General features: G+C 36.3%; 3 protein-coding genes across 4 annotated transcripts; 1 reads left to right on the top strand and 2 right to left on the bottom strand.

The window, feature by feature from the left end:
• Positions 1-2,067: 2,067 nt before the first annotated feature.
• On the bottom strand, positions 2,068-3,220 carry LOC131021134 (uncharacterized). The gene is made up of 4 exons (XM_057950223.1): positions 3,146-3,220; positions 2,741-3,052; positions 2,558-2,662; positions 2,068-2,475 (listed from the first exon to the last, which is right to left on the bottom strand). The coding sequence occupies exons 1-4, from the start codon at positions 3,218-3,220 to the stop codon at positions 2,068-2,070; spliced, it is 900 nt and encodes a 299-aa protein (XP_057806206.1).
• Positions 3,221-4,188: 968 nt separating this feature from the next.
• On the top strand, positions 4,189-6,940 carry LOC131022235 (uncharacterized CRM domain-containing protein At3g25440, chloroplastic-like). Of its 2 annotated transcripts, XM_057951700.1 has the most exons (5): positions 4,195-4,687; positions 5,099-5,561; positions 5,662-6,063; positions 6,476-6,629; positions 6,722-6,940. In XM_057951700.1, the coding sequence occupies exons 1-4, from the start codon at positions 4,614-4,616 to the stop codon at positions 6,602-6,604; spliced, it is 1,068 nt and encodes a 355-aa protein (XP_057807683.1). In that variant the 5' UTR covers positions 4,195-4,613; the 3' UTR covers positions 6,605-6,629; positions 6,722-6,940. The 2 variants fall into 2 exon arrangements, with proteins under 2 accessions (XP_057807682.1, XP_057807683.1); XM_057951699.1 differs by having other exon boundaries at positions 4,189-4,687; positions 6,476-6,940.
• Positions 6,941-12,012: 5,072 nt separating this feature from the next.
• LOC131022211 (pentatricopeptide repeat-containing protein At4g28010-like) lies at positions 12,013-15,078 on the bottom strand. Its single transcript, XM_057951648.1, has 2 exons — positions 14,800-15,078; positions 12,013-14,571 (listed from the first exon to the last, which is right to left on the bottom strand). Exon 2 carries the CDS (start codon positions 14,407-14,409, stop codon positions 12,208-12,210), a length of 2,202 nt encoding a protein of 733 aa, XP_057807631.1. The 5' UTR covers positions 14,410-14,571; positions 14,800-15,078; the 3' UTR covers positions 12,013-12,207.
• Between the last annotated feature and the right edge of the window lie 10,550 nt (positions 15,079-25,628).

The following is a 25,628-nucleotide window of genomic DNA, read 5'->3' as shown; positions in this document are numbered from 1 at the left end:
ATTAATAACTGAAAATAACTAGTACTAACAAAGTAAGACCCGTTCCAATTAGGTGACTCATCCCCAAATTATCCGACTTCTCAATTCCTTGCTCCACACACTTATTCGCCTCTTAAAAATCAAGAACATGCTAACCTAAATACGAAGCCACGTTGAAATTGAAACATTTGTGGTTTATGTTACTCCCTCCGTCCATGAAAAAACTTTCTAAGAGGGAGTGACACGGGGTTTTAATAAAAAATATTATTGAGAATGGATAAAAGGTAGTTGAGTGTACTGGGAATGGTGAAAAGGTGTTATAATTAATATTGGGAAAGTGAAAAGTAAGATGATTATAAGTGGTGGGGTATAGTCCAAAAATAGGTATGAAGTTCTTTTGTGGACGTCCCAAAAATGAAAGATAGGAAGTTCTTTCGTGAACGGAGGGAGTATATTCTAATAAGTTTTAATTAAGGGTAAATAGCGCCAAAATCCATATAGTGTCCCCGAATTCGCATTTTTTCCTTGACCTTTAAATTTCTTGTTAAAATCCTTTAACTTAATTTCGATTCTCGTTTTTTCCTTAATGACGTTTTTCGGCAACTAATTGCACTGACGTGTCACCTATGTGGAAAGCTTGTGCTGAGTCATTAAATTAGGACCAAAACGTCATCGTTTTATACACGATTGAACAGTCCCTTCTTACTCATTCTCTGTCATCGCCGTCAGAATCGCAAGCAAAATTCTCGAAGAGTAAGCAGCGGGGAAACCACCGCCCCATCATTCAATTTCACCACGAATTGCCTAAATCTTCGACAGAAGAAACCGAATAAAATCCAGCGCGACAACTTCCGGCCAAAGTTCTTCATTGAAATCGGTGCACTCGGTGGTTAGTGTTGAAAGGGCAGGGGACGAAGGTAGCAGCGGCGGTGCAGGTTTCTGCATGGATTGGTGTTGGGAGGGATCAGAGGGCGGTGGCAGAGGGGTGGAGAAGAGATTTGAGGTCGGAGAAAGCAATGGTAATAGATGGCGGTGGAAGAGGCGAAGTTCCGGCGGGATTATGAAGACGAAGACATGGATTGGGTGTGTTTTTCTCAAGAACCCTAATTTGATTTTGCCCTCAATTTTTCGATTGGATTGCATTTGATTCCCTAAATAGACATAAAACTACGCTGTTTAGGGTTTAGCTTAAACTATGTCGTTTACTTCACCGGAAACTTAATCCTACGTGGCTTTCCGACAATCATGCCAGCATTAGTTATATTGCCAGTCAATTTAATGGGAAAAACAAGAACCATAATTAATTAAGTTGTCCCCTTGGGATGGCCTAGTGGATGGGGTGGTAGCCTATTGTCCAAGAGGTCACAGGTTCGAGTACTCTCGGCCACTATTACCACCATAGGTGGGGTGTGTGAGTGATTTCACTACAAGAAAAGGCGGCGTTAACGACCAAATTTTCGGTCGTTAAGACCTGAAATTCGATCGTTAAATTGGTTAACGACCGAATTTACGACCGTACAAGGGCGTCGCAGCTTCGATCGTCGCGCGGCTTGTAACGACCGAACTCATTCGGTCGTCGTGTCTAACGACCGAAATTTCGGTCTTAACGACCAACAATTCGATCGTTAATATCGTTGGGCATACGACCAAAGTGTGAAATTCAACGACCGTTTTTTCGGTCGTTGATATTCTGGCATGACCAACCGGCCTTCCCCACCGGCACTTCCAACGACCGAAAATTCGGTCGTTAATCAACGACCGGAATTTCGGTCGTTAAATACTGTTTATACAATTATGAGCCCTTGCTTTGTCCCGACCGGATTTTTTCTCTCTACGATCGAATTTCGGTCGTTATTTTTTTTATTTTTATTTTTTTTATATTCAGATTATTAGTATACTATTATTATTATTATTTTCCATAACATATCGATATATAAATGATTCATAATAATCGTAGTCCCAAATCATGAAAATACTAAAAACAAATAATCATCCCATAACAACGTAGAAAATCCTAAAAAATATCAACAAAAACAGAAATTCAGTATTCAAAGCATAAAAATCTACATCAAAACATAGTCAGCATAATCAAAGGTCCGGGTGAGTCTCATCAGAAGGGGTGGATGGTCGAAATCCTCGCATGAGCAATGCAATCTGGGACTGCATCTCCTGTATAGTCCTAGCCTGCTCCTCCTCTCTCTGTCTCCTGGCCTCTATCTCCTGCACTGCTGTGGTCAGAGCCCTCGCTGTGGTGTCAAGATCCTCCCTCGAAGTGGTAAACTCGGCCTTTGAAGGAGCATCGAAGTGTGAGGTGCTGGTGGAGGTGCTCGACTCGCCGCCGCCTGAAGTAAGCGCCTTCGACATCATCATACCTAATCCCATGATGCGCCCCTTCGGATCAGGAGTGACTACCTCTCGGAAGATGCGATCCACGTCGGCGGGTGTGACCTCTCCCTGTACCTCACGCAGCTCTGCCACTCGCCTCTCGACCTCCAACTACAATATAAAAAATGTTAGAACAGTTGTAAAATAGATTATTATAACAAAACAAATTAAATATTTACAATTAACGTCATACCCCGTGCTGCGCAGGTCGTCCGGCGGTATACTGTCCATTCTTAAAATGGATACGTCGAAAGGTAGCCCAAGACGCCGCGTCAAAAGGGATATTGCTCTCCCGAGCCTTCAAAAACACGTTAAAGTAAAGTAACGATTTAATAGACATAAACCCATTGAAATAAAATTTAAAATGTAAAGTTACCAGATACTCAGCATGATCCAGAGTGCTACGCGACCCCCCATGATGGATAGTCATCCCTGTACCAACACCGCAAGGCTCAGAACGGCGATTCTTAGACGCCTGTGCAGACCTTGCCTGAGTCTCAGGCAATGCCCAATAAGCCCTCCAAGCAGCCTCAACAATAGGATTGAGATAATCAATCTTCTTCTTGTGTAGTAGGAGGGTTTTCTTGCATGCACAAATGTAATCCTTATATGCCACTCGAGCCTCTGAGATCCACGCCTTCTTAATTTGGTGTCTGGTATATTTATCTTGTTGCCAACAAAATGCTTTCTGTTTAAAGTTATTGAAAATAACAGTAAAATTAGTATTTGTGAGTGTTCATTTAGAATAAGACATAATTATATATATATTAGATGATTATACCTCAAATTCGTTGAAGTACACGTCCTTCATCTCTTCAGTCAAATTCTTCCAATTCGTGCCACTTTCATGTGGCATACCTTGGAAGCTATCAGTAGCCCTAGCCCGAATAGGTCCACTCGACCTCAAAACACTTAGAAATTTGAAACTTAGATTAGAATTAATGTTTATTTAACTTGGAAGTAAATTGATATATATTATTAAACAGACCTGCCATGAAGATGCACCCATGTGCGCCCATCAGTAGCAACACCAGTCGGTATAGCCCCCGTGGGCGGCGTCACGGACACATCCGGATCGTCGGTCGAATGCGTAGATCCAGATCAGCCAGAAGTAGACATCTATATGATAATTTGAAGTGATTAATTCATTAGTTCCAATAAGGATTGTAGACTACATTAAATACATAAGTTGACAAATATATTTACTCAATCAGAATCAGAATTTGAAGACTCGGGTGAGTCTAAAAGGAATGTCTTCATTGTTAATTTCATCATCTTTATCGTCATCTATCTCCACGTCGCCTCCAAGTGGGTGAATAATTGTTGGGATGTCATCTATAGTCGTTGGAGATATTCTGCCTATGACTTCCTCTTGAAACGGCAAAGATGTTGTTGGAATTTCAGTTGTGGAAACTTCAACAACTGGCCTTGCTTTCACTTTACAAGCAGCCAACCAATTCCTTCTATTGTTATTTTTACTAGGAAAAGAGGAATAATAAACTTGTATAGCTTGATCGGCAAGGATAAAGGGTTCATATTTGGAATAACGACGATTTCTGTTGACTGAAACCAAATTGAAGTTAAAGTCAACTTCAGTTCCACTTCCAATCTCAGGGTCGAACCACTCACATTTGAACAATGTTGTTGTTTTATTTGGCAGCCCAGGATATTCTAAAACAACAACCTCGGACAAACGACTATAGTAATCCACTGATCCCTTAACGCACAATCCACTATTATCCGTTGATTTCTTAGAGCCATAAGCAACTGTATGAAATTTGAAGCCATTGACAAAATATCCTTGGTATGTAGAAACTCTTTGCAAACATTTTAATGTGTTTTATTAAGTATTAACTATTAAGACTATGTTTTATATGCTATTTGGTTAACTTTATCATGAATTAGTAGTGTTTTTCTTATATTATTGGTGAATTATGAGTTTATAATATATATAAAATATATTTTAAATAAAGAAACTAAAACGTATTTTTGACGTATCGTATCTTGTTTTTTGGAAAAATGCCGTATTTACGTCCCCGTACCGTATCATATCGTAATACGTATCCGTCCCCATGCTTCTTAGGCTCCACATTTGGCAGATTATAAAATTCAAATATTTGTTTGGGCGCCTGTTTTGGACCCAAAATATATAGATCCATCTGTAAAAAGATGAAAAAACAATTTTACTGCATTACCACATTCAAATCTAACAACTTTTGTATTATCCAGCAAATGAAATTTTTTTGAAGATGCCAAGAGCTTCCTTATCAGGGCTCCCACTCACCATATTCACCAACACCACTATGCGACCTATTACCAGAAGGTAATGTGCCTCAATCACTCAATCTCGACCTTTATTCATTTGTTTCGCATACTCTTCAACGCACTTAACAGATATTCGATTAAATCGTCGTCGCATTTTTCACCGAGTGCCCATTTCTTCCGACTATTTTCATGCTGATATGCTGAATCGCAGACTCATAAAAATTCGATTATTATGTGATATTTGTTGCAAATTAATCACTAATTGTTGAATAAATCTGAATATGTTACTGGTGGTTTTGTGTTACACCTATTACTTTATCATAAATTCATAATTCATACACAAATTTATTTGACTGAATCAGTCCTGTTTTTCTAGGATGAATCAAATGAATTGGGCGTCTTTGGATGTTTGGAAAACGAAGATTCAACTGTGTGAGTGATAGACTAATAGATGTTATATCTTATGCAGGGAGTCTGTGCTTGGTTCCAAATGCTCATTGAGAAGCATTTTAACACCTCCTCATTCGACGTTTCTGCTGCGTTTTATGCATCATTTTGGGTGCAGAAACGAAGGGGAGCATCATTCAAAGAAACTGCTACCCCTTTTCTCATTTAGAGCGATCTCAGTGAATGCTTTATCTGTTAAAAGATCATGTACAATTGGACCTTGGAGTAGTTGTTTAGTAAGGGAATATGCTAAAGTTAGAACTAATGAATCTATTGAGATGAAGATGGATGAAGATGTTATCCGATTTAAAATTGGTGATCAGAGTCAAGAAGGAACATCCTTAAATAAAAGGAAAGCAATGACAAAAAAGTCAGACGTGTCAAGAAAGGCGAAGCTCAACGAACTTAGGTTTTATCGGTTGAAAGCAAAGAAGAAAATGAATTCTCCAAATCCTGAAGTTAGGATAAGGTACAAGCTTGAGAAGGTAGGCAAATATTCTTTTGGTTCCCGCTGGTTTCTTGGATTAATTTAGTTTATCAACACTTTTCATATGCTAATTTTCTTGCTTTCTGTGTTTCTTTTAGGCAAAGAGAAAAGAAGCGTGGTTGATAGAGAAACTGAGGAAATACGAGTTGCCTAAAGCCGCGCTCGAAACCTATGATCCCGAAATATTGACTGCAGAGGAGAGGTTTTACCTAAAGCGCACTGGCGAGAAAAAGAAACATTATGTTCCGGTGGGGAGACGAGGAGTATTTGGTGGTGTTGTTCTTAATATGCATCTACATTGGAAGAAGCACGAGACTGTAAAAGTCATCTGCAAACCCTGTAGGCCTGGGCAAGTGCATCAATATGCCGAGGAGCTTGTTAGGTTGAGCAAAGGCATTGTTATCGACACACAGCCAAATAATACGATTATATTTTATCGGGGGAAGAACTATGTTCAACCAGATGTCATGTCACCTCCAGACACTCTTTCTAAAGCAAAGGTATGAACTGTCTAAAAATGATGTTTTCACTTATTTGTTTATATAATAAGATCTGCCAATTAGGATATTCAACTCATATCTTACTTATTTGGGCCTAATACTCTTCATATATATATGATGAATCTGTCGAGGCTGAGTCTGAAGTAAGTTATTTATAGTGATTTTGACTCAAGCTGAAAATGTGCTTAAACTCATATCTTGCTTGTATGTGCCATTACTCTTCCAATATATCTATGATGAATCTGTTTATTATATTTTTAGTACAAATCGTGTACTTGTAGCTATAGGCTTTCATATGTTCTAGTTTGTTGTTACGAAACAGAAGTCCATATTTGAGTGATCATTTGATGGTCGACAAGTTTGTGTATGACATTTCTTGATCTAAAAATAATTGATGTAAAGTAAATTGCAGGCCCTAGAGAAATATAAATATGAGCAGTCATTAGAGCATACAAGTGAATTCATTGAAAAGTTGGAGAACGAACTCGCAGAATATCTCGAACATCGTGCTCGGTATAAGAAAAGAGAAGAAGTGAAATGACTCGAAAGGGTGATGGTTTTGAATGGTATTGCACATGAGTTCATATGTTTTCTTTCATACTATACTTTGGTTGGTTTGGAGTTGTTGACCAATGCATTATATCTTGAAACATTGCAGTATATATCGCCTTAGGGGTTTCTGCTAAGTTATTGAGAAACGAAAAGCAAGAGATGTACATATAAGGAAAGGGCGGTCTATTTTGCTCACTTTTTACTTTTTTTTTTTTTTTTTTCACACGTCCTCTAAGGTGGGAAAACTTTTCCCGGGCAACATGTACCTCATTTTTCCTCTTTTTCATTCCAATATATGATAATATTACTATGAGATATTGATATAGTTATAATTTTCTATGTTTTCTATCTTAGAGAAACAAGAGATAAAAAGAAGAAACAATATATTCATATGGTCATTTTGAAGATGCAAATACAATATTTGGTCACTAATTAAAAAAGATACAAATTCTGGTCATTTTTTACGTTTCCAACCCTAATTGAGTTTGCCCGAAATGGGCATCACTCAGCTTGGACCAGATTTTTATGTATAAAATAATTTTTAATGTCTTGTGGGCTAAAATGTTTTGAGTCTGGCCTTTGATATAGCTCTAGTTGTTAGTGCATACTAATTTCAAAATTACTGAGCGACGCTGGAAATAGCAAAACTGAGTCTATTTCATTATACGCCAAAAGAATGAAGTATACAATTTTTTTTTTCTTTTTTTGTTGGGGGGGGTTTTTTTGGGGGGTGGGGGGATTTGTTTTTGTTTTTTTTTTTTTTTGGATTTTTGAGTGGATCAATCTTTTGTTATATGCAGTCTTAATTAATCGATCATTATGTTTGCCGTCAAATCAACGACCGTTATTTAAGAATCGAAAAAATAGTTGCGTCTTGCCTCCATTTCGCGACCAAACCAAAAACTTAAAAAAAAAACAGTCGTTAAATATTAATAAATCAGTCGTTACACTCAACGATCGGAAAAAATGATCGTTGGGAGTCCGAACCACAAGCCAAACGGCGACCACGGAAAATGGTCGGTACTTCGGTCGTTACGACCCTTAACGATCGTTCTTTCGGTCATTAGAGCTGTAAATTCTTGTAGTGATCAGATTTCAAGAAGCAACTAACACTTATATCCAACACTGCCAAAAGGCAGAATTCTTGAGTGGTGGACTGAAAAAATCATGAGACGTCATCCAAATTGTGTGTAACCATCGTTTTTGTGTGTAAGCAAGAATATTTCCGTGTAACCATGAACACATTGCGAAAAAATCAAATCAAGAACAAAGAACAACATAAATATTCACTAATATTACACCAAATCAAACAAATCTCGTGGTTTTGAATATCATTGCAAAGAGGATTAACATCTTTTTCTATTATCAAGATTTGCCCAACAAATTTTCAAAATTCTATTTTTTCAAAAACCCCACAACAAATTCAAAAGATACAAGAGATTAGGAGGAAGTGACTTACCAAAAACGAGATGAAGAAGAGCAAAACGGCCTTGGAGACCGCCTTGTGAAACCGCCGGAATGAGGTCGCCGAAAAAATTCGCCGGAAATGGAGGTGACTTGGGGAAGAAGATGATAACTTTTTTTTTACCCAAATATTTCATTTTGTTTTTGATGGATATTTTTTTCTTTTGTTATATTGGATAAGCTAAGTGAACCCATTTACTCTATATAAAAACTAGTCACTTTTATGTAAAAGCCTTAAAAATATTACTATAAAATAAATAAAAAATAAAAAAAGGTCCAACCCCATTTATCGTCCTTATCACATAATGAATATTTTTCATTTTGCATCCATATTTCTAAGAAACTAGAGAGAAATAAACAAATTGAAAAACGAAGAGTCAAACGTCAAAATATAAACAAACTATGAAGAAGCCGTATCTGACCATTTACCAGCATTGACCGCACGGCCGGCCAATCTCAAACCTCCTCCTTCTTCTGATAAATTACATAAGTAAATAAAGAAATTTTAAAAATCGCGCAATAAAAAACTCGAACCCAAGATCTCGAGTCTTAGACATTAATCTCCTATCATTAGGCCCACACACATCATTAAACATACTTTATTATTAACACGAATGAATACAAGGTTAATATTTTTATTCATTGATTTTTAAATACCAAATTATACTTGTCATAATATATGACGACCTTAACAAAATCCGCCATCAGAGATTCAGAGAGCATTAAGTTCTCTAGTCTCCTCTGAATAATTTGAAATTTAAGCAGTACTCCCTCCGTCCCATGAAGTATGACACACTTCTTTTCGACACGAGAATTAAGAAATTGGTATTTTGTGTGTTAAGTGTGGTAGGTGAAAAAGTGAAAATGTGAATAAATGGTAAATTTTTTGCTATTTTTAGAAACTGTGTCATGCTTCGTGGGACAGACCAAAATAGAAACTGTGTCATGCTTCGTGGGACGAAGGGAGTATTTCCTTACACAGAAAAATCAAATTATATAGACCATCCCCAAATTCAAGGAAAGGTATAAAGGATTCGAAAAAAATTACTATTACAAAGGTAAAATTACTATTACCTCGTGAATATACTACTTCATCAAATATAAAATCTGCACATGCGATTAAAAAGTGTGGCAGTCAAAGAAACGTGACCTCTAGGGCTAGGTGGTTAATTTATTTATTTATTTATTTGTCTAATTTATAATATATATATATATATATATATATATATATAACTGAAAATAATTATTGCTACAAAGTAAGACCCGTTTCAACTAAAGTGACTCATTCCCAAATTATCCGACTTCTCAACGTCTCTCATTTTATTGGTTTGTTTTCGCAATTCCGAGAAACTTGCTCCACACTCATTCGCCCTCAAAAAAAAAAGAAAAAAAAAGAAAAATCAAAACACGCTAAACACGCTAACCTGAATACGAAGCCACGTAGAAACATCTCAGTGATAACGTTAACTTTTCTTGCTCCCCAAATCTGGCATCACTATAAATAGCCATTTCAAAACAGCAGCCTCTCATTCCAAGTCAAAAAAAAAAAAAACAGCAGCCTCTCATTCCACAACCTTCCTACTACAGAAATAGCATTGAACAATGGCTTTTTTGTCAAGTATTTTTGGATGTTTTGCGTCTTCGTCTTCACGCGTAACTGATACGAGTTGCAGTGATAATAATACTAAGCCCAAGAATGAAAAGAAGACGGCGGGCCCACGAGCTCCCATTCCAGTTTCCTACTTCCCACTCAACTCCCGCCTCTCCTATTTATAGATTTTTATTTCTTTATTTATGGCCAACGCTTTTGGTTATTGTTCAGTGATGCCATATGTATACTACTTTCTTCTTTTGCTTCCATTTGTTTAATCATTTACAAACTCATCCTTATGTATGTCATGAATCATCCGCTTCTATTACTATACCCTCTCGAAAAAACAAAATCATATTTTTCTATATTATTTAAAACCACTTCATTTCTATAATTAGTGTTCCAAACAAGCTACCAGCTTGAAAGGATCTTCTCAATATGGTATTTTATTTAGAAGAATGAGGGATTTTGAGGGAAAACCTTTGAGAGGTTATGTTGATTCTGATTAATATATGTAGGAAACTAACTAAAGTAGTATAGGAAGCTTTGTGGTTGACGGAGTGATGTTTTTATTATACTTAAACTCTCTTAAGTTGTGTTTCTTTGACTTGATTTTGTTTTCTCTTCTCTTTTGAGAGTGTTTCTTTATAACCATGGCTCCTCTATTCCTCTAGCAGAGAAATTAAAAAAAAAAAATCATACTAACCATTGCAGAAAAACTGTTTCAACTATTCAAGAATTGTAACAAAATGGAAATAGTTGAAACAGTTTTTCTGCAATGGTTAGTATGATTTTTTTGAGAGCTTGAGGCCAGTCTCTTCTAAGTAGGGGTGTAAACGAACCAAGCCGCTCGCGAACTATTCGGAGCTCGGCTCGAAAAAAGCTCGTTCGAAATTCGTTCGTTTTCTTAACGAGCCGAACTCGAGCCCGAATCCGAGCTCGATAAAATTATCGAGCCGAACTCGAGCCTTTACATATTCGGTTCGTGAGCTCGCGAGCCTATTCGGCTCGAACCTATTCGCGAGCCTATTCGCGAATAGGCTCGCGAATAGGTTCACGAATAGGCTCGCGAACATGTTCGCGAATAGGTTCGCGAATAGGCTCGCGAACAGGTTCGCGAATAGGCTCGCGAATAGGTTCGCGAATAGGTTCATTAAATTATTAATTTTATATATTTCATTTTCTGAATAATTAAGATAATTATAATAGTTAAAACAAATAATTTTCAGTAAGTTTACAAAGTATCTATTTATTAAAAATAAATTAAAAATTATAAATCATCATTAATTAGAAATATGATTATAATAATATTAATTAGTTATATAATATATTCTTATATTTATAATTATTTTATTAATTCTAAAAGAAGATAACTTATATAGTCTTATATTACTATTTACTAATTATAATTTAATATTTATTATATAAGCTAAATACATCTTAATTAGTCAATTAACTTTTAAAATACTTAAATATAACTTTTTATAGTTTGAAATTTGTTATATAACATAATTTTTTGTACAAGATATATATAATTAGACATCTTTATAATACTAATCATATTTTATACATTATGTTTATTATGTAATTTTGATACTTTTTTTGGGATTTATTTTGTGATTTTGTATTGTGGATTGAAATTTGTGGAGTGAACTACAAAATAGGTTGTATATATTATTAATACACGAACCGAGCTCAAACTCGAGCCTGAATTCGAATTCGAGCTCGAGTTCGGTTTTGAAATCGAACTCTAAAATCGAGCCAAGCTCGAGCTCGAGCTCGAGTTCGAACTAAACGAATAATTAACGAACCGAATACGAATCGAGCTCGAACTTAGTATTATTTCATCGAGCCGAGCTCGAGCTCATTTTAAAGCTCGATCTCGAGCTCGAGCCGAATTCGAGCCTGCCCAAAAATTCGCGAACCGAGCCCGAGCCTAGAGGTATTCGGTTCGGCTCGGTTCGTTTACAGCCCTACTTCTAAGCAATCAGATAGCCACTGAATCTGTAGAAAGATATGATTGCACTCACAGAAATTGTCACAATAACAAAATAGCTAGTTCTTAATTGAATCTCACATGGTGTTCATTCAAACATTATTCAGGAAAACATTGCATAACTATAAAAAGGGCATAAACAGTTTCAAACATAAATAAGCAGATTACATAATAGAACACACATACAGAAAGATTTTCAAACATAAATTAGTAGATTTATAGTATCATAGAGCCCACATTGATTACCTAATTCTGATAGAGAACGGTTTCCACATCTCTCTGGTCAGACATCACTTAGCCAGAGGCAATTGCCTGCGCCGCCATCGAGGGTCTCAAGAACAGAGGATAGAAAGAAAGATGAGAACTTTTAAATTCTCAAATACTTTTCATATGATTAACAATGATCATGATATGAGATGATAAATGAATACAAAATATTTCTACGAGAGCCTCCCCAAATCAGGCAACCGTATAACCGGAGATAACTTTAGGCGCATTTAAACAAAGCTCAGAAAACATAGATACAGCTTTTGTATTCTAATCATATCCGGGTAGAGGTTTGAAGTGTGGGAATGATATTTTGGAGTCTCCTTAGCAACTCGTCGCATGGGATGCTACTACCATCTACCTTCTCTCGAGTAAAACTCGGTAGAAGATCTGCAATATAATGGCCTTCAGGCAAATCACATATGCATGTCAAGATAGTAGAAGTCAGCTCATCATCAAGAGCAACACCTGCTTCCCCCATTTTCCGAAGCAAATTGATTATCTCTTCTGCATTGCCCTCTGCTCTCAAGCCTTTGAGCAAAGAATCATAAACAACAGAATGTGGCGGGAAGCCAGCAGCTTTCATCATTTCAAACAATGCTTTGGCCTCTGTCATCATTCCTAATTTTGAATGGCTATTAATCAAAACTGAAAAGGTCAGAGCATCAGGATGCAGACCCCTACGCCGCATATTAACCACTAGCTCATTGGCAGACTGAATATTCCCTGCTTTTATGGTGGACTCGATCATTATGTTGAACGAGACAACATCCGGTTCACAACTACCACTGACCATATCTGTAAACAAAGCTCCAGCTTGCTCCAAACTACCCTCCCTACATAAGGCGGCCATCAACACGTTGTAGTCAAATGAGGTAGGACTAGGACCTGAGGTTCTCATTCTGTTAAAAATACCTTTTGCAATGTTCATACAGCTACATTTGCATAAACCATTTATAAAAGCACTATAAGACCTTGAATCAGGAATGAACCCTAACCGTAGAATAGCCTTCCAAGTATTCAGCGCTTTCTTAACCTTTCCTTCTTTCAGATAAGCTCCAATCAGTACGGTGTATGGTGCAATGTCAGTCGACTTCTTTTGTTTAACCATTTCACGAATAATCTGTTCTGCCTTTCCAAGGTGGCCTTCCCTGCACAGCCCATTGACTAGGGTACAAATAGTCCGAGAATCAGGCTCAACATGATTTGTGTTTGATACCATAGAATCATAAAGTTTCACGGCGGCATCAACCTTCCCAACTTCACAGAGGCCTCTTAATACAATATTGTAGGTTACAATATCAGGATTCATTTGCTTCTCCAACATCACTTCCAGAATCTTGAAAGCATCATTGAAAAGTCCTGCCTTGCACAATCCATCAATTAGAATGTTATATATTGTATTAGTGGGCTCCTCTCCCTTGTCCAGCATGAAATTAAACATCTCCACTGCTCTCTCCACCATCCCAACTTGGCAAAGCCCGCCAATTATACCTGCAAACATAACAGCATCAGGACGGATCCCATTTTTCAACATTTCATTGAACAGGCGCTTCACTTCTTTAAGATTCCCCTTCTGGCAGAGACCACGCATCAAGCAAGTGTAAGAAACTCTATCTGGAGAAATTCCTTTATCCAACATCTCATTTAAAATCTCCCTCGCTCTACTAACATCTCCTTTACTACAAAATCCATGTATGAGCGTGTCATAAAAGAAAACATCTGGTTCCAACCCTGTCATCCTCATCTCCTCCAACAACCTCATTGCTCCATCCATACGATCCTCCGCAAAATGAGCATCCATGAGAGTGTTATATGTGATCAAATTGGGAGCAATATTTGCAGACTCCATTCTTTTCTTCACACTCATAGCTTCGTCTAATCTCTTCTCCCGGCACAGCCCTTTTATCAAAGTATTGAAACTAACTCTATCTGGAGACACATAATTTCTATCCATCTCACCTAAAAACTCCTCCGCATCAACCACAAATCCATTACTACAAAGGCCATTCAACAAGACATTGGCAATATATAGGTTAACGGTGTACCCTTGCTTCAACATCAACCCAATTGCTCCCAGAGCCAATTGGGGCACGGAGAGATGCACCAAGCACTCAACCAAAGACGATAATGACAAATATCGAGGCAAAGCCCCAGCACACACCATCTTCTTATAAATACTGAAAGCCAATTTGTGCTCCTTGTTCCTGACAAGGGTTTGCAAAAGAAGATCGCTGGAAGGCCCCGATGGAACGAGACCCGATTCCACAGATTGCTCAAATAGAGAACACGCATTCTGCAAATTTACGATTGAATTGGGTTTTTGACATAGAGACGTGATTTTGGTTTCCACCAGGTCTAACTCTTGGAGCTTGGTGCAATTAGGGTTTAAGAGTGGGTTTGTAGCGAAAAGATTGATGCGTATGAGATTTTGTGGCTTCAAAAACAGGTTCTTTCGCATCAGTGACAACGCCATGCCTAATGCCACACGGATTCACTATCTTCTGAATGAGAAAGAAGATACTCTAACGAGAAGGAAGGAGGAAAGCCCGAAAAGGCACCTCTATCAAAATCCCCATCGGCACTTTCTTCTGCACACCCTGACTATCAGGCAATCTGACCCGACTGAACCTGAAGTCTGTATATAGGAAACATTCAACCGTAAATCATAAATCCTCCAAAAACAAAAATATAATCCTAAATTCCTAATTAACAAATAATAACAATCAATTTTTATTCGAGAACAATTTTCACTCATAGATCAGATGTTGCAAATTTACACTATTTTCTATTGCCCTAAATCGTTTGACAGACGACAGCCCTAGACCTAGTTTAAATGTATTCGAGATTCTAAACCCTACAATACCTGGGCGGCTGGCTGGGCTGGGGGCGGCGGTGACCGAGCACTAGCAGCGGCTGGCGAGGCGCTTAGCGGGCAGAAGGCTGGAGCTGATGTGCTAAATCAATCGGCGGCGGCGAGTGGCGGGCGAGCAGCAGCAGGGGGCGGCGCGGCAGCGAGTAACGGCCGGCATGGGCGCGGCAGGCGGGAGGCGGCGGTGTTTGGGCTCAAGTGAAAGAAGAGCAATTCTTCTTCATTTGAGTTTCTACTCAAAACATAAAATCATCATTTTAGTTAGTAAAATATCCATCAAAACTCAAAAGTATTGCCATTTTTGGTGGGTACAATTTTAATAAAATTGATGGTAATTTTTATGTAAGGGAGAAATAGGCTCATTATTTTATAAAATAAATTATTAAAATAAAATTAAAAGTGATTTTTTAAAAAATAAAAAGATATTTATAAGGATAAAAACAAATAGGAAAATATATTATTACATGTTCATATTCTAAAAAGAAAGTGTCATGCTTTTAATAGACACCAAAATTGATAAAATTGTTTCATGGATGGGGATTATTAAAATTAAAATTTAAAAAATATATAGATTCTAGTTATTTTAGTTATAAATAGATAAAAATAATTTTTTAGTTATTTCCTTTTTATATTAAAATTCTCATAAATTAAAATTTTATTTATTAATTTTATTTTCTGAAATTGTTCCACATCTTATTAAAAATTTTCATCTTTTGACTTCACGAAACATTAGAATTTCACTCTTTTCATTGATACTCTTCTAGATTTTCAAGATTCGATACCAAAAAAATTAGGACATTCATTTACTTGAAGATTTTATTGGAGTTTAGCTATTCGAAGGTGTTGATTTAGAGCAATGCTATTTTATACGGCTTATTTTCGTGTTTTTATTGCAGTATATATTATGAATCTAGATTTAAAATTTTGTATTTTTGGTTGTGCAAAATTCAAAGTTCATGGAATCGTGCGAAACTGTTTGCATGAATAAGAGGGATGCATACTTCATACATTCACCTAAAGTTCGCACACTCACATGAACTCGCGAAGTTCACGCACTCATATGACTGTGCGAATCTTTCTCTTTCTTTCTAAAGCTCTAAATATATAACATATGAAGATGACATCATGAAGTTGTCCATTTAACCCTGTTGAAATAGAAGCCACAAATTCATAGCCAAATAATCATGTCTTTCCAGATTGGTAAATCTCCATGTATCTTATGAGAAATCGATGCTAAAACAATTTAATTTCTTCTTCTTCTTTTTTTGTTAAAAGAAAAACAAAAATTAAGGCTATGTTGAACTATATATTTCCAGTCATTCTTGCACCCAAAATCCTTCAAAGCACAAACCACTAGCACTGAATTCCTTGATTCCTTTATATTGCTAATCTAAATGTCACAAAATTAAGCGCAAGAGTGGATACAGCAAAACTGAGTCTATTTAAATTTCATTCATTTTTTAATTTTTTATTCTTATGCAGCCTTAATCAGATTTCAAGAAGCACCTAAAACTTATAGCCAACACTGCCAAAAGGCAGAATTCTTGAGTAGTGAACTGAAAAAATCATGACAAGTTTCATCAAAAGATGAGAAAGATAACATATATTGTGTTCATGATGAAAAATTCATGTATTGTAGATGTTGTTCTAACTATACACATAAATATATCAATATATCTGTAGAGGTTGTTGTTCTAATTATACACAAATACTATCAATATATATATAAGGGGAGGGCTAAAATAAAAACACTTCTTAAAATATAAAATATAAACAATTTCCAGCCCTTAGATCATCAAGATCTACGGTGTGGTCCTGGATTCGAATTCCAAAGGTAGCAAAAATTTATTTTTCACAGTTCGTAACCATGTTGGATAAAATTCGTACATTAAAAAACGTTTATATTTATATTTTAAGAAGTGTTTTCACTGTAGCCCTTCCCTATATATATATATATATAGGGTTGAGTTCAACAAAGAATTATCTTTTTCGAGAGAACGAACAAATCTATATATTTTACGAACAGATCAACATAAGTAATGAACAGACGTATTTAATAAAAATATAGAAAAACTCGCCACCAGCAGGATTCGAACCCGCGGCAAATTGTTGTTCATGCGGTACATTGATCTGTTCATTAAAACTATAGATCTGTTCGTTTTTATTTTGCGAATTCTCTATTCTCCACAATATTTAGCTTCTCTGTTGAACCCTTTTCTCTCTCTCTCTCTCTCTCTCTCTATATATATATATATATATATATATATATATATATATATATATATATATATATATAGGGAGAGGTTCAGGAAAGAACCATAAATAAAAGAAGACCGGAGAACCATTTTCAGCCATTCGATCATCAAGATTTACGGTGGATGCATCATCTTGTTGGATGAATGCAGATCATGGGTTCGAATCCTGAAGGGAGCATTTTTTTTATTTTTTTGAGTGCATTAATTTTAACAGCGGATGCATTAATTTTTACAGTGAATGCATTAGATTTGATGGTTCTCCCGTTCTCACAAATAATGTAGTTCTCTCTAGAACCACACCATATATATATATATATATATATATATATATATATATAGGGGAGAGTTCAATGGAGACCACTCCCTTAGATAAAGAATAAAGACCAAATCCTGTGCGTTGATCTTGCTTAATCTAAGGGTGATAATTTAACCCTTAATTATGATTTTATTTCATTTATTTTATATAATAAAGGTTAGGTTTGTCATTTGTATTTTCTTTCTCTCTCTCTTCCAACTCACGGTATATCTCTCTCTTTTCCATTACTCACGCTCTCTCTCTGTCTTTCCCAAACTCACGCTCTCTTTCTCTCCCACATAGCCGCCGCCTCCCTTTTCCAGATCTGACATCGCCGTCGCCGCTTCTGCTCCGCCGCCATCCCCTCCATTCTCCTTTCCACCGCCTCCCTCCCTTATCGCCTCCATCTCCTCTTCCTCCTCCTGCTGCTCCGCCGGCGTTGTAGGCGGAGGGATTCTCAAGGCTGTGCTGCCCCGGCGTCGTCAGGGTGAAGTCGATGAAGACGACGATGGTAGAACGCTCGTGGTGGCGACCGCCGCGCCGCGCCGAATTTGCAGATCTGCATATCGTCAATGAAGTGTTCGTAGAAAATATCAATGAACATACTGATGTTTGTTAATATGTTCATAAAAAACCAATGAACATACTGATGTTCGTAGAAAAACCAATGAACATGCTGATATTCGTCGATATGTTCGTAGAAAAACCAATGAACATACTGATGTTCGTTGAAATGTTCGTAGGAAAACAATGAACATACTAATGTTCATCTATTATGTTCATTGACGGATCAGGTCCCAGAATGGGAAAAGAGGAATTTCCGGGATTTGTTCAACGGGATCCCATATTTCAGTAGATTTGAGTGGACTTATTTGCCCTTTTTAGATTAAATAAATGTGATTAACCAATATTTAATTACATGTAAAATCAAATCAGGAAATTATATGAACCGTTGATTGGAGTGAGATGAATGACCTTGATTTGGTCTTTATTCTTTATCTAAGGGAGTGGTCTCCATTGAATGCGACCCCATATATATATATATATATATATATATATATAATTAAAGAGTCTTACGCGAAAATGTCTCATATGTATATCGCGAGATTTATACAATGTGATTTGCATGTATATTATGAAAAGGTAAATAATTTTATCTAACGCAAATTGCAATATTCTCAATTTGACGTCGACACAGAGCCGATCGAAGCTTGTAGTACTGATTGGGCGTATTTTATACGCATATTTTGAGTGTTTTTGGTGGATTTTAATGCATAGTTCCTGCTTATTATTATCTTTTGGAGTTAATTGTGGAACTAATAAATCTTTTTTATGGTTTTTGATAGGTTTTGGAGAAAAGACTTGCTTTTGAGAAGAGTTTTGAAGTCTTAAGCTGTAAAGAGAGAGCTGTGCGAGCAGGCTGAGCGGTGTGCCCTACCGTCTGGAATGTCCGAAATTGAAGATTGACGAGAAGATAATTGTGGGCTGACTCTTATTTTGTCTTTTAGTGGACCAATTTTTATTCTTTTAGTTGTGGGCTGAATTAAGCTTTTAATTTGTTAGGGCCTTGCGCCACTTTACTTAGTTAATAGTATTAGATTAGGTTTCAATTTTGTTTCCTTAATATTATATATAAGGGAGATCATATAGGAAAAAAGGAGACATTTTTTGTTCACGCCAACTTGGAACAGAGCAGCTGGGACGTGATTTTTCAGCAAATTAATTCAAGTTTTTCTTTTCTTTCATTCTTCGCAATTTATTATTTTTATTTTTCTTGTTTTATTTTCTTATGAGTTTTAGCTAATTTCTTTTATTCCAGCAACGATTAGGGAAGCACTAGCAAGATTATTCTGTGAGATCTAATTTGTTCTTATACTTTATTTTATGCTTGTATCTGTAATTCTCTGTGTTTATCGTCATTAATTATTTTAATCCATTAAGTAGTGCGCAATATTTAGTGTGTTAGAATTAATTATACAGCCAATTGAATTGGCCATACATAATCGTGGTTTAGGTTTGATTAGTGGTAAATTGGCACATCAGGGTCAAGGAAAAAGCAGTCTTAATTCAATAATTATGCGTCAGAGTTTATTGGTTTTGAATCGGGTTTCTCTAGAAATTAATGTTGTCGGCTCATTAAACCTATAGAGCGTCTCTTACGGTTGTCAGTCGATTAGGGTAGTAATTAGTGAAGTGTCTTCCTGATTACCGAATAATTAAGGAGAAATAAGATTACGTCAGAAGCGTCTTCGGTGGTTATAACTGGTTTGCTTGCATGAATTAAAGTTATATTTGCATCAATGATCAGAATAATTAAGGTAGGGTGGACTTAATTGATTGCTGGAATTATTTTATTAATTGTTTGAATTTTCTATTTATTTATTTAGGATTAGAACCATTGCACTTCTTTTGAATTTTATTTATTTATTTATTTCTATTTTAGTATTTTCATAATTTTCCCCATAATTTCGTTTCTTGAGTTTCTTTGCAAGTTGAATTTTAGGAGAATTCTCACCGATCTCTTGGGAGACGATCTTGCTTACTGCTGTCTGCGCAGTGTGGGCATACCGGCTGACCGCCGGATATTTTTGGTGTAAAACGACGCACCAAGTATATATCACTGGTTAGTTGAGTAGTACATGAAGTCTTGCTAAAGTATGTCAAAATTATCTTTTTCACTTATTTTTTTCTAGGAAGGGTTAATTATAAAAAAATACTCATTTTGGGATAACAAAAACAAATAATACTATATATATATATATATATATATATATATATAGGGTGCGGTTATAGTGAGAACCACAATTATTGTGAGAACATAAGAACCAATAAAATTACTGCATCTGCTATACAAATTAATGCATCCGCTATTAAATTTAATGCATCCGAAAAAAATAATTTTTTTGCTCCCTTCAGGATTCGAACCCAGCACCTGCATCCATCCACCAAGATGATGCATCCACCGTAGATCTTGATGATCGAATGGCTTAAAATGGTTCTCCGTTCTTATTTTATTAGTGGTTCTTATTTGAACCTCTCCCTATATATATATATATATATATATATATATATATATATATATATATATATATATAGGGACGCGCTCCAGTGAGACCCCTTATTTTTCGTGAAACACTAAGGATAACGAATAAGACATATAATACTAATGAACAAGTCGTAAATCTAACGAACAAGATATATATACTGATGAAAAATAAAATTTAAAAAATTGGTAATGAATAAGACATATATACTGATGAACAAGACAGTATATACTGATGAACAATGCAGTTTATACTGATGAATAACAAAATTTAAAATATTTTGTTCCCTCCAGGATCCGAACCCTGCGAAAAAAAATCTCCCTCCAGATACAATATCAGCCATAAAATTGATAAAATAAACGCATCAGATCATGCCCTAAATTTCACTAAAATTAGGGGATCTCATTGGAGCGGCCCCCTATATATATATATATATATATATATATATATATATATATATATATATAGGGTCAAGTTAAACAAAGAATGACCCTATGTATAGAGAATAAATAATAAATCTAGTCCCTAGAAAATGATGGATCGTGCGGTTCCAATTAAATCTGCCTGCATTTTTTAATTAGCATTTTCCATGTTCAAAAATACATTTTAATTAGAATTAGGGCATTTTGGGTAACTTTACAACTTATTAAAAACGGTAGGTCCGAGATTTACTCCCATTTCCACCCTATAGTCTCCCACATTTAGGTATTCACCATTAGATTTGTTCATATCAGCTCTCCCCCTGCCGCTACAGCCGCCACCAACTACACCTCCTTTCTTCCTCATCCCTAAACCACCGGAGGTCCAGCAAGATCGTCGACGTCGTCACGATTTTCACCATCAAAAACCTCATCTCTCTCTCTATTTCAACGGCGAGCGGCGAGAATCGCCGCCGCCCCCTTCTCCTTTGGTCTGGCAGTAGCGACCATCAACTATCATCCGTCGCGACGAACCACCATCACCACCGCCTCTGATTCTCCCTGAGTCGCTCTCTCTTCTCCTCCTGAATAGACCAAACGACCCAGATCTTGAAGCATCGCCGCTGTCCCAGACGTCCTGCCCGACTACTCGCCGGAGCCCCCAACCAGCCACACCATCGTCGCCTCCTTCTTCGAGCCTAATCCGCCGAGCAACATCAATTAAAACCGCCGCCCTCAATTCATCCCCATCAACTCAAGCCCTAAACTTTCAGATCTGGAATTTGGGAATTTTGGGAGAATCCTTTTGGTGTGCATTTTTTCGTCTGGGGAATTTTGCTGTTTATAGTTGTTGTGTTCTTTGTATAAATGTGTCTGTTCAAATAGTTGTGATTTCTGTTCGAAATGTACTAATGCTGTTATCAAATGGAGTTTCATTTCATAGGTGTTGTTGTGTTCTTTAAGCTAGTTAGTCTGTTCAAATATTTGTAAAGTCTGTTCGAAATATACTAATGATATTATGTTACACATTTACAGATTAGTGCGGCGTCGGCTGAATAAACTGTTTGAACATGCTTTAAAAATTTACGAACATCTAAATAAACTATTTGAATTTCTCTTACTAACATAAAATATTTAACATAAAGCATTTCGAACAAGCTTAATAAAATTACGAACATCTAAACAAAAATATTCGAATATTTTTTACTGGTATAAAATATTTAACATTTGAACTTTTTGAACAGGCCGAAAACAATTACGAACACATTAATAATATATTCAAATGGGGAAGGGGGCTGAATAAATTGGAGAGAGAAAGAAATGTGAAAGTTTCATATAATTTGCAGAGATTAGCGTGAATGATATATTGAAAATATCAGATATGGACGAAATTAAAATAAAAATAAGAAGATATGGCAGTATAAGATATTACCAAAAATTAAAGAGATAATTTGGGATATGTTAATCTTAATTCATGATATTAATATAATTGTCCAATTACAAATATATCCTTTTCGCTATAATTATGGAATAAAATCAGCATAAAATTTGAACCCTTGGATTGACAGATTTGGATGCTCCAGATTAATTCTCTATTCTCTACATATTTATCATTCTCTGTTTAACCTTTCTATATATATATATATAAACTAGTCACTTTTATGCAAAAAGATATATTTATTGTTAATAGTAAAATAAATAAATAAAATCCCAAAACCCATTTCGTCGTCCTTATCACAATATAAAGGAAATATGAAGAAACGTGACCTCTACCTACTTAATTAATAACTGAAAATAACTAGTACTAACAAAGTAAGACCCGTTCCAATTAGGTGACTCATCCCCAAATTATCCGACTTCTCAATTGCTTGCTCCACACACTTATTCGCCTCTTAAAAATCAAAAACATGCTAACCTGACCTCAATACGAAGCCACGTTGAAATTGAAACATTTGTGGTTTATGTTAGAATATATTTGATACTCCCTCCGTCCATGAAAAAACTTCCTAAGAGGAAGTGGCACGAGGTTTTAATAAAAAATATTATTGAGAATGGATAAAAGGTAGTTGAGTGTAATGAGAGTTGTGAAAATGTGTTATAATTAATATTGGAAATTGTGAAAAGTGAAAAGTAAGAGGATTATAAGTGGTGGGGTATAGTCCAAAAATAGGTAGGAAGTTCTTTTGTTGACGTCCCAAAAATGAAAGATATGAAGTTCTTTCGTGAACGGAGGGAGTATATTCTAATAAGTTTTAATTAGGGGTAAATAGCGCCAAAATCCCTATAGTGTCCCCGAATTCGCATTTTTTCCTTGACCTTTAAATTTCTTGTTAAAATCCTTTAACTTAATTTCGATTCTCGTTTTTTCCTTAATGACGTTTTTCGGCAACTAATTGCACTGACGTGTCACCTATGTGGAAAGCTTGTGCTGAGTCATTAAATTAGGACCAAAACGTCATCGTTTTATACACGATTGAACAGTCCCTTCTTACTCATTCTCTGTCATCGCCGTCAGAATCGCAAGTAAAATTCTCGAAGAGTAAGCAGCGGGGAAACCACCGCCCCATCATTCAATTTCACCACGAATTGCCCAAATCTTCGACAGAAGAAACCGAATAAAATCCAGAGCGACAGCTTCCGGCCAAGGTTCTTCATTGAAATCGGCGCACTCGGTGGTTAGTGTTGAAAGGGCAGGGGACGAAGGTAGCAGCGGTGGTGCAGGTTTCTGCATGGATTGGTGTTGGGAAGGATCAGAGGGCGGTGGCAGAGGGGTGGAGAAGAGATTTGAGGTCGGAGAAAGCAATGGTAATAGATGGCGGTGGAAGAGGCGAAGTTCCGGCGGGATGATGAAGACGAAGATATGGATTGGGTGTGTTTTTCTCAAGAACCCTAATTTGATTTTGCCCTCAATTTTTCGATTGGATTGCATTTGATTCCCTAAATAGACATAAAACTACGATGTTTAGGGTTTAGCTTAAACTATGTCGTTTACTTCACCGGAAACTTAATCCTACGTGGCTTTCCGACAGTCATGTCAGCATTAGTTATATTGCCAGTCAATTTAATGGGAAAAACAAGAAACATAGTAATTAATTAAGTTGTCCCCTTGGGATGGCCTAGTGGATGGGGTGGTAGCCTGTTGTCCAAGAGGTCACAGGTTCGAGTACTCTCGGCCACTATTACCACCATAGGTGGGGCGTGTGAGTGGTTTGTATTATTTATTTAGAAATTTCATAAAAAAAAAAAAACATAATTAAGTTCAAGGATTTTAACAAGAATTTTAAAAGTCACGGAAAAAATGCGAATTCGGGGAAACTATAGGAATTTTGGTGCTATTGCCCTTTAATTACTTAATAAATATAACTTGACAATTGGATTAATTAAATGAAGACAAAAAAAAAAAAAAACCAACATGTACTGTACCACGTGTCCTTATAGGAATAGGAATATAGTATTTCTTTTGTCAAACACACATGAAATCACATAAACACAATAGAGAAAATACTTAGAGCACAATAGAATTGCTATAAATCTAGCTAGGTGTTATCCTTTTATATTTCGGCTAACGATGTAGCGTTAACTTTTCTTGCTCGCCAAATCTTGCATCACTATAAATAGCCATTCCAAACTACAGTATCTCATTCCACAACCTTCCTACAATAAGAAACAAGCGCCATATATACATCCAATCTACAGCTGTGTTTGAAGAATGGGTTTCTTGTCAAGTAATTTTCACTACAAGAAAAACGTTGATTACCGACGGCATTTGCCGTCGGTACTGAGGACACGGCGGCCGGTAATAGTGTTACCGACGACCTTGTCAGCGGCAAATCGCCGTCGGTGATTGCCTCGTCGGTAAAGCCACTACCGATGGCAATTTCACGCCGCTGGCAATAAACGGCGGCGTAGCCGCCGGCATTTGTCGCCGTTGCACTGTAGAGGTTTGCCAAAGAATTACCAATAGCAAAGAGCCGCCGCTAATTAGCGATGGCGTCACCGCCATCGGTAGATCTTGCCGGAAGGCGGCGGAGCACTCATCGGAACGGCGATCAATTGGCGACGGCAGTAGGTGGCGGCGCAATCAACGGACGGTTGCCGTTTAGTTGCCGGTGGCATTCGCTGCCACTAATCAGCGACTGCAATTTGTCGTCGGTAATATTATTATTTTTATTTATTTTATTTTATTTATTTCTTTATCTTATTTACTGTATATCCATAATTTATTTCTGTATTTATAAAGTATTGCATAAGTTAGACGAACTTCCCAGTCGGTCACCCATCTTAGTTGTACTCTAAGTCAAGCACGCTTAACTTTAAAGTTCTTTTCGAGTGGTCGCCAGTATAGAACACTCGTATTATTGATATATCTATACCTATTAATTCATTTAAAGGCTATATACAATATCATTTATATTCATAATCTTAGAATATGTGGAGATGATATCTAAAAGATGTTGTTAATTACGAATCGGGCTAGTTTCCGTCCTTATTTTGATGTCGATAAAATATTTATTTAATAATTTATTATTAATTTTTTTAATCAATCTAGTTTATACACCATAAGTATTTTAATTTGGTAATTGTAATGTAATTTGAATTTATTTGTTTACGTTAAATTCAATCACAATAAATAAGGGATAGAGAACGATGTAAGTGCAATATAAAGTGCAATCACATGAAATATATAATTCAAGAAAACATAAATGTAAAAATAAAGTGCAAGTGTAATTTTGTTCCAAAACATGAAAATAATAGTTCAACCAAATGCAAGTATCTCATCATGGTAGCTGGCCCAATCGCCTCAGGATCT

Source organism: Salvia miltiorrhiza, chromosome 4, assembly GCF_028751815.1.
Source record: "Salvia miltiorrhiza cultivar Shanhuang (shh) chromosome 4, IMPLAD_Smil_shh, whole genome shotgun sequence".
NCBI classification, from domain to species: Eukaryota; Viridiplantae; Streptophyta; class Magnoliopsida; order Lamiales; family Lamiaceae; genus Salvia; species Salvia miltiorrhiza.
Note: the sequence above shows the minus strand (reverse complement) of the source record. Positions and strands in the feature narration are given on the sequence as shown.